The 10,384-nt window shown below is 40.8% G+C and overlaps 1 protein-coding gene across 1 annotated transcript in view; it reads right to left on the bottom strand.

The window, feature by feature from the left end:
- Positions 1-10,384, bottom strand: part of AFF2 (AF4/FMR2 family, member 2) — a gene marked incomplete at its 5' end in the record, with an annotated part of 117,311 nt that overhangs the window by 73,092 nt on the left and 33,835 nt on the right. The window contains one exon of the mRNA XM_009071872.1: positions 5,481-5,532. Coding sequence (XP_009070120.1) covers positions 5,481-5,532 — 52 coding nt within the window. The remainder of the gene's footprint in view (positions 1-5,480; positions 5,533-10,384) is intronic.

Below are 10,384 nucleotides of genomic sequence, written 5' to 3'. Positions count from 1 at the left end.
CTACAATTATAAAACACTACTGGAATGTGTGTTCTTTATCAAAACACATGCTGCTGTGGCTACAACTGATGCTGCACCACTCTGGGATTTCAGTGGAACCCAATGACAGATAAACTGTTTACATTAAAAGACTCTATCAAAGTTATTTTGCACCTAGTTTCATCCTAATCCATCTGTTTTTTCTATAGCTTTGACAAGATGACCTCTCTCACTGTGTGTGCAGTATTGATGTCATTACTGAAGAGCTGTTCTTCAGCCTTTCTGCTGATAACAAAGTAAATGGAAATGTAGAGAAACCTTGGGGAGGTAAACAGCTTGTTCAGGATCCAGCTAAAAAATGGGAAAAATACAACAGGATACGATATCTATTGTTACAAGGAAAGTGGTCACTGTTGCACTTTAAAAAGTGTTTACATGATACGATGAATTTCATAAACTTTAAAAACATTTTACTGGAATAAAGGCTTTGAAAGCTCAGCATGCATTATAAGGATTCAGAGCTCAGCCTATGGCTGATCACCTTTCTACAGTTAGCTACAATGTCAAACATTTTGAATATAATTACCTAATACTAACCTAGCAAAAAAGAACTATGTTTGTGTAAAATACAAACAATAGAGCAGGGTCATGCATGTCTTGTGTTTGTAGGGTTATCAGAAAAGTGGCAATAAAGTGGCAATCGTTAAGGGAAGGAGCAAAAAACAGAAAAGAAAAACAACTGCGTAATTTATTCTGCCAAAAACACTATATACATAAAATACTGAAAATGGAGCAGGTCTGTAACTAGTATCAAAGTTTCTTTGGTTCAAAAACACACAGAATGATAGCAATGTGCTTTAAATTAAGTACGTATTTCAAAGGTTAACAGGACTATTCCTTAGGCAGAAGAACAAAGAGGAGCTGGTTAAAGGAAATTGGGTACACTACAGCTACTTAAAATACTGTATCCAGGCATAACTCGTTTGGATGCCTTTGAGCTCAGAGCTAATTTGAATTATACAGAGCTTTAAAGAATAAAAATACTAAACTGTGTTTTATCTAAGCTCTTTTAGCTGAACTGAGCTACTAATTAAAAATCTTCACTACTCTTCCTAATTTCTGATGTATTTTTTTAACAGAGTAAAAAGCCACCTAAAAGCTCTGTCCTTCCTCAGAGAAGAGTGTTAACATTTGCATCTCTGAACTGCCTTGCCATCTAATGGTTTTACTAATAGCATGTCTGTCATCTGCCTTGAATGTATCTCTTGTAGCCAAACTGAACATATTGTGCAGTAGGACTCCTGAATGCAATACTGATGCATATGTCAACGTTCCTCTCAGTGACAATACCACAGGAGCTTACAATCCAGGCAATGCTTAAATGTAACAGTATCTCTGAAATAATACATTAAACAGATGTGTACTTGGTATTATAAATATGTGACATAAAAATCCATTGGGTTGGTCAGCGTGCATACTAAAAACCATTCAAGTAGGTCAAATTGTGGAGAACTTAAAACTTTAAAGACAGCAATTTTAATAAAACTGTCAATACGATTTTCTTTGTAAAAACATTTGACACTGATTATGCTGCTTATATTGAAAGAGAAACACAAGGTCTATATCTTTAGATCTTTTATTGAACTGTGAGCACAGCATCAATAACTGCTTCTGAGCTGTAAATGAAAATTGATTCCAGATCTAACCCATCGTTTTCTGTGTGTCTTTAATCCCAAATCACCCACAATGAGACATAAGGATCAGCATTTTGTCTATGGGACAAAGCATGTGTCATACAGCCAGGTCCAAAGTGTCCATGCTGAAGACACTGTGGGTTGTGTTTACATGTGTTGGATGCAGGTGGTAAATGCAGGTCTCTCCGAGTGAGGCCCAAAAAGTGATAATGGCAGATTGCAACTGGGGGGGAGTGATTGTAACTTGCCTCATGTTCACAGCTCCTCATGCTCATGCTTACAATGATCACAGAGGTCCAAAGTTTTACAGATCTGAAGTCTGAAGGGACCTCAATGAACATCTCATTGGAATGCCAGGATGCCACAGCTCAAAGAAATTCACTTGACAACTTCCGCATCAAAGCCCACAACTGCAAGAAGACTAAATGGAAAAGAAAACTACAAGGTTTCCATGCAATTTGTGGCAGTTTGGCACTAGTAGATTGGATTTCCAATAAGCTCCCACCTGTTGAAGCCTCTTAAGCCCTCTAGGGTGAAATTAAAGTGTATGGCTTTCTTTAAGGAATCATCATGTTTGCCTTAACCAAAATAGACCTAACACACTAAGGAGGATTCTCTAAATCATGTTTATAACTTCTATGAGCAAATTCTATTTGAAACGTGAATACTAAAACTGAGCAGCACAATCAGTAACAGCCTAGCTAATACTATCTATAGAATAACAACCTTCCACTGACTTCAACTGGTAGTTCTTACCCTATCCAGAAATCCAGCTCAACTTTTTAGTTACATGACAAACTGGAGACAACATGTGCGTTGTGTTCCTCCTCAGCAGTGGGGAGAAAAGGAAGGAGATGTTTAACACCTGAAAGAGCATGAGGTCCATGGGCCCCTAAATAAATGCAATACAGCTCATAAATAAAGGTGGTCATTCATAGGTGTGAGGGAGGAAGACAGAAGAGCTTTGTTTCTTGCAGGCAAGTTTCTAACAATCTTCCACCATGACAAATGGACTACTGGTAGTCTCAGAAGACAGGCTGATAGATCAAACTCTCTCTCCACATACTATAGACCTTCACTAAAAGTTGAGATCAAGGTGCATTTATGGATCAGTGTCACTACTGCCCTGCCATGTAAAAAATTAAGGGTCCCCAGCAATTCTCAAAGGATAAATCCTAGGACTCCCTACTGACCACTGCTCTCAAAGAATTTAAATTTCCTTGCAATAAGAGTAGAAACAAAGGAAACAAACCTTTGTTTAGAAAATTACTTTTACATACTGTTTCTATTAATAAAAATCAGTAAATTTTAGCTCATGCTTCACACTGGCTACAAGCTGATAGCAGAAAAAGTCCTAAAGACTGTAAAGACAATGATTATTTCCTACAGAAATGGTGCACAAACTGTTAGAATGGTTTTGAGCTGAGAGTTTTTATCTTTTCTCTCCCTGCCAGAATGCACATGTGTACATCTGAATAACAATGGTCATTTGATTGCAAAATATTTATGTTAAAGAAAATATTTTTCCAACCTTGAGTTCCACAGCTGAACAGTCAGCATTCTAACTACCTTGATCTGCCCTTTATTAATGAATATTTCATATACCTTTTTTATAAATATCTTGCAGCTAAAACCCCTTGCAGTTACTTTGTTGATGTTCATGTGTCTGACCAGTGGGCCAGATCAACCTTTCTTCCAATTTTCAATCCCCTCTCCTTAAGGAGATATGGCAGAGAGCACTAACATGTAATGTGTGAGGGATGCAGCAGGGCCATTCTGCTCAGCAGTGCAGGGCCTTAGTCTGGGGTGCAGTGTGGGACAAAAATCTAAAGGATACACACAGGAATAGTCATTCATGCAGGAAACCTAAAAAGCTATGGGATGATCTCCTATAATGTGTATAATTTTGTATATACCCTATTTGTAATGCAAATAAAAGAGATACAAACATACATATGTGGGTACATAGGAGAGCTGAAGGCTCCCTTGAAGTGCAGGGCATTTAAGAAATGTTCTCAGTGTGCTTCTTGTCCAAACAGCTAATTTATTTTTTATTTGACTGGAAGCATTCATCTTTGGAATCCTCAAGGATACAGATCATAATCTGTTTTTTAAGAAGATATTTGGGAGAGTGTAGGAGATTTGAATCAATTCTAATCACTTAGAGTGAGATGAAGATCACACTGCCAAAAGGATACTGAGGGATCTGGTAAAAATGCTCACCAAGTCACTTTCCAACATTTACCAGCAGTCCTGGCTAAAGGGGAGGTCCCAGGTGACTGAAGGTTAGCAAACATGATACCCACCTATAAGAAGGGCCAGAAAGAGGATCCAAGGACCTACAGGTCTGTCAGCCTGACCTCGGTGCCAGGGAAGGTCATGGACCAGATTAGGACAACCCAGGGATCAGGCACAGCCAGAATGGGTTTATGAAAGGCATGTTCTGCTTGATCAACTTGATCTCCTTCTATGACAAAGTAACCCACTTAGTGGATGAGGGAAGGGCTGTGGATGTTGTCTACCTGGACTTTAGTAAAGCCTTTGACAGTTTCCCACAGCATTCTCCCAGAGAAACTATCTGTTCATGGCTTGCCTGGGTGCTCTGTTCAATGGGTAAAAACCTGGCTGGATGGCTGGCCCAGAGAGTGGTGGTGAATGGAGTTACATCCAGCTGGGGCTGGTCACCAGTGGTGTTCCCAAGAGCACAGTGTTGGGGCCACGATTTTGACCCTTTGGCTTTAGATGAGAATGCAAGTATAACTCAGGGTTAAAAAATACTGACTGGTATGACTAAAGGGTAAACTTTCAGCAGAAGGTAAATCTTTTCTGGATATGACTTTAAAGGATGGATTAGGTAGGTTGAAGGAGAACATTTAGATGGTTTAGAAATAAATAAGAAAGAAAATTTGACTTATAATTAACATTTTCTACACTGAACTGATGATCTTATACTGAGTTGCAGCATTACCTTCCCCTCTATTGCAGACGTTTAAACATTTGAGCCTATTGCATACATAAAGTAAAATGAAGGATGAATTTAACCCAAAGTTTCATTTTTTTTTCTGATAAGAATGTTGAGAATATGAATTTCACCAGCTTTCTTTCCCAGCATTATCCATAAATATTTATAAAGTGGGAAGGATAGAGAATGACATGAGCCAGTTTTCTGAAAATGATTCTTCATTAACATCCCAAGTAGGCTGAGAGTCTTTCAGTATTGACTTACAGCTACATGTGGAGGATTTTCCCTCTCACAAATGGGAATCACTAGATTACTGGCTGTGGACTCCAAACCCTTTACTCATTGACTGGAATAAAAACGTATGGGTCCAATCTTCTTGTGTGCAATTGTATAAATGAACTGCAAAGTGTAAACCAACTCTGCAGTGGTGTTGGTGGTCTGATGTGGTCATTTTACACCCACTTCCAAAAAGCTCACCAATTCAGAAATTGAGTGCAAAGCATGTGGAGGCTGTTCCATGGTTAGCTTGGTACAATGCAGATAGAAATTCAGAGCACACATTCCTGGGTGATGCCATGTGTGGTCTTTAATTCCAAGGTCATGTTTTGGTTTAGTTTAACCCACTTTACAAAGTTAATTCATTGAAACTGACAAAATGTATCCCTATCTGAGAGTAAGTTTCCTCCTATGAGAAGGAAGGAAGCAAGCAAGCTTTAAGCTAATGGATTCTGCAGCACCCCAAAATGCTTTTGATACAAATACTATAAATCAACACACAATCAGATGCAACCAATTAAATAACTGTCAGATTACAGGATCTATGCACTTACATCAGATGTATTTACCTGTTCATTGTCATCTTCATCACTGCTGAGTTTCAGATCATCCTCAAGCATTCTGAAAAAAATAGAGACAACGCAGAGTTACATTTAATGAATTAACTGTATATACAATGGGCCAAATCTATACATCAGCAAAGTCAGAGGGAAAACTCTCTTTCAAGTCAACAACCAAAATCAGACCTGTGGTAAGCAAACTGATGAATACTCGATGTATGTATGTATTAGTCCTTCTGTGTGATGCTAGGGAAGAACAAATGACTTTCAGACTCATGCATCATGAAGTTTGGCAGTCAGCTCTTCTTTCATGTCCTCTTTTATTTGCACATTGTCCCACAGTGATTAGTCCATACACATCCAGGTGTATTTCTAAGTTAGAATGGAAATTCAACTCTGAGACTGTTAAAAATGAGAAAACGTCATCCATGTTTCATTCTGAATCTAGAGCTCATTTTCTTTGAGGCTGGTGCCAACCCCCAACAAAACTGAGAAGGCAGAGTGGAGGACAGCAAGAAGCTTGTTTGAGGTTTGATGGGACCTCACAGTTGCTAGCATCCAAAGGCAGAGCAAACATTTTCCAAGCTAGGAATCTGCCAGTTCATATCCCCACTTTTTTATTTATCTTGTTAAGACAGGGAAATCTCACTGGACGGCTCCCTGCCCTTGGCTGAAGAAGAAGGAAACTCCTAAAAAATGTGGCTGTCCCTATGCTTCCTTCCTTTCCTTTGGCAGAAGAGTTTAATAATACATATTATTAATATATTTTAAACACTGATTAAACACAAATATATATTACCACTGATATTGATTCTTTTTTTTAATCCATGACTTGGGTATGGTAAAACACATGGGGTAAGAAAGCATATTATTTGCTGTTGCAGAGACAGGAAAGGTCTCTTCTTTTGAGGTCTGCCTAAAGAGACATGACTAGGATTCACCAAATAAACTCCTGTGTAGCTTCCCATATATTCATGCTCTTATCAGGTGGTCCTCCTCAGAGCTGATATTCCTTTGGGCATGCTTCTACCTCACATCCATCTTTTCACCATGACAAATTGTCTTATCACAGGATGATGTATGAATGAATCGGCACATCTCACCCAGATCCACTGCTACAGTCACTAACATTGTGGAGCTTCCTTTCTGCCAGCCTGAGCTCCTTCACCCACGGCAGGAGGCTTGCAAATTGCAATTATTGTTTCCTTTCTGCCTTGATGGGGACTGAAGTCTATGATTTTTTATTGTTAGCCTTTAAATAACTGTAGCAATCAATGGATGCTCTGTTAGGAAGTTTTTTTTGTTTGAAGACTACCAGTAAATCATGGAAGACTCCTGATATAAGGAATTTTAAAGAGGGGACAGTAATCCCAATGTGGAAATATCAGAATATTTGAAGCTGTGATGGTGCCCTTAAAAAGAGAAAGTGAAGGAGATCTTTAAACTGTTTTGTAAGTCATCTGTCTTTGGTGACCTCTGTTGTCGGGCAGCTCAGTGGTTACAAAGAATCTGGACACAAAACTACTAGTCATTAACATCCTGATAAATGTCTGATGCCTCCCTGTAATACAAGAACCCATAAAAAGTACAACTGTAGCATGGCTAAAAAAATCTTCAAAAAGTAGAGATTTATGGTGAGCTGACCTTGGCTGGATGCCAGGTGCCCACAAAAGCTGCTCTCTCTCTCCCCTCCTCATCTGGACAGGGGAGAGAAAATACAATGAAAGGCTTGTGGGTTGAGATAAGGACATGGAGAAATCACTTAGCAATTACTGTCATGGGCAAAACAGACTTGATTTGTGGAAATTATTTAGAAGTATTGCCAATCAAATCATAGTAGGACAACGAGAAATAAAACCAAATCATAAAACACCTTCCCCCAACCCTTCCCTTCTTCCTGGGCTCAACTCTCTGCCAATTTTCTCTACTTTCTTCCACCCGGTGGTGCAAGGGGAAGAGAAGTGGGGATTACAGTTAGTTCATCACATTATCTTTGCAGCTCCTTCCTCCACAGGGGAAGGACTCCTCACATTCCTCCCCTCCTCTCCCGCAAGAGACTGCCCTCCATGCACTTCTCCAAGGCAAATCCTTCCCACAGGTTACAGATCCTAGTGAACTGCTCCAGCATGTGTCCCTCCCAGTGAATGCAGTCCTTCAGGAACAGACTGCTCCAGCATGGGTACCCTGTGGGGTCACGAGTCCTGCCAACAAACGTGATCCAGCATGGACTCCTGTCTGCAGGGGGCCACAGTCCCTGCGAGTCTGCTTCAGTGCAGGCTTCTGTGGAGTCACAGCCTCCTTTGGACATCTCCCTGCTGCAGCACGGGGTCCTCCATGGGCTAAAGCTGGATCTCTGTTCCACTGTGGACCTCCAGTGGATGCAGGAACACAGCTGTCTCACCATGGGCTGTAAAGGAACCTCTGCTCTAGCACCTGGAGCACCTCTTCCCCTTCCTTCTGTACTGACCTGAGTGTCTGCATGCTGTTTCTCTCACATTTTCACTTCCAGCTGCTGTTGCACAGCAGTTTTTTCCCTTTTTAAAATCTATTATCCCAGAGGCACTACTACCATTGTTGATTGGCTGAGCATTGGCCAGTGGCAGGTCCATCTTGGAACCAACTGGCATTGGCTCTGCTGGACATGGGGGAAGCTTCTGACAGTTTCTCACAGAAGCCACCCCTGCAGTCCTCCTGCTATCAAAACCTTGCCATGCAAACCAAATACACAATTTTTCAGGAATTATTAATCTTTAGAGGCCTGGACTCTGGTGACGAACATAAACTTTTAATGCTGTTTATCTAGCAGACACATTCATTTGTTTCCCCAGAGCCATTACTTGCTGTGCCATTCTCAATGTATCGCTGTACCTCAATCTATCCACAGTCCCTGATTGTTATCTGCAAGTCTCATTACACCAGAAGGACAATACCCCCAGGAAACTGAGACCATATTCATACAGGACTATATCATTCTGACTCTTAGCTCTAATTTAATCCTATACTCCTACTTTTAAACCCACATCTCACTTTAATGTGCAAATTATCCACTGCTTTAAAGCAGCACTGCCAGATAATGCACTCTATTGTTATTTTTTAATGCAGATCTAAGAGGACATAATGCAAAGGATCTTTTCATGAATGAAAACCAAAGGGTGATGTGTTTTTTTTCTTTCAGCTATTGGGTGAGTCTTTTTTTTTCATTTCTTACATGTCAAATTCCTTTTTGACATACCCCAGTACAAATAAACCAAAAAGGACAAAAGAAATTCCATATTGGATAAATGGAAAGAACAAAGAAGAAAACATAAAAAAGATAAATGGACACACTTACTAAACTAACCCTACAGCCATCAGAAATGGCTGATTAATAACTGTCCTCATACAGCCTATACTGCAGACACTTTCTAACAAGTACAGTAAGTGCAAGACATGTTTATTGAATATTGAAAAATATAAAATTGATATAAAACATGATTAGTAGGAAGGATAACTGTTAGAGTTGGTTTCAGATAAACTAAATTTGCAGGATTTATGAGTTCCCTTCAAGAGACTAATGGATGTTTAGACGACTAGAGAGAGAGGAAAAAAATTGGATTTTGGTACTTCTTTAGCAGTTCCAAGCTTATCACTTGGAGTATATAATTCTTCTTAGCCTGTTCTGCTAAATGAAGAATATGTCATCCCATTCAGTTCCAAAACTCAAAGGTTAAACAACTAAACCACTCAGTTTCTAAAATGCATCACACTCTCCTGGCAGATGGAATAATTAAAGAGAAACTGAGTATGGTATCAACAATAAATATATGGTAGCCAGAGAACTGAGGGAATAAATTAAAAATACACAGTATGTGCAAATGAAAGTAGAATACTGAAGATTTCAAAGAACCTGCTCTCAGACATCCAATGGTTAGAAGAGAGAATATTTTAAAGAACACAGAGGACTAGATGGTCATCTACAATTTTAAAATGTGCTTAATATTCTGAAGACATGGGTCACAGTAGCTTGACAATACGGCTTGGGCAGGGGCACTCTCTGCTGGGTTCAGAACTGGCTGATGGCCCAGAGAGTGGTGGTGAACGGTGCCGCATCCAGCTGTTGGCCGGTCACGAGTGGTGTTCCCCAGGGGTCAGTGCTGGGCTCAGTTCTCTTTAATATCTTTATTGATGATTTGGATGAGGGGATTTAGTGCACCATCAGCAAGTTTGCAGATGACACAAAGTTGGGGGGAGTGTTGACCTGTTGGAAGGCAGGAGGGCTCTGCAGAGGGACCTGGATAGGCTGGAGAGATGGGCTGATTCCAACGGGATGGGGTTTAACGAGGCCAAGTGCTGGTCCTGCACTTTGGCCATAACAATCCCATGCAGTGCTCCAGGCTGGGGACAGAATGGCTGGAGAGCACCAGGCAGAAAGGGACCTGGGAGTTTGGAGAGATAGAAAGCTGAACAGGAGCCAGCAGTGTGCTCAGGTGGCCAAGAAGGCCAATGGCATCCTGGCCTGGATCAGGAACAGTGTGGTCAACAGGACCAGGGAGGTGATTCTGCCCCTGTATCTGGTGCTGGTGAGGCCACATTTTGAATCCTGTGTACAGTTCTGGGCCCCTCAGTTCAGGAAGGATATTGAGGTGCTGGAGCAGGTCCAGAGAAGAGGAATGAGGCTGGTGAAGGGACTCGAGCACAAGTGCTATGAGGAGAGGCTGAGGGAGCTGGGGTTGTTTAGCCTGGAGAAGAGGAGGCTCAGGGGAGACCTTATCACCCTCTACAACTACCTGAAAGGAGGCTGTAGTCAGGTGGGGGTTGGACTCTTCTCCCAGGCAACCAGCAGCAGGACAAGAGGGCACAGACTCAAGCTCTGCCAGGGGAGGTTTAGGTTGGATATTAGGAAGAGATTTTTTACAGAAAGAGTTATCAGGTAC

This window comes from Acanthisitta chloris, unplaced genomic scaffold (assembly GCF_000695815.1).
Source record: "Acanthisitta chloris isolate BGI_N310 unplaced genomic scaffold, ASM69581v1 scaffold21943, whole genome shotgun sequence".
NCBI classification, from domain to species: Eukaryota; Metazoa; Chordata; class Aves; order Passeriformes; family Acanthisittidae; genus Acanthisitta; species Acanthisitta chloris.
This window is presented reverse-complemented; position numbering and strand designations above follow the sequence as displayed.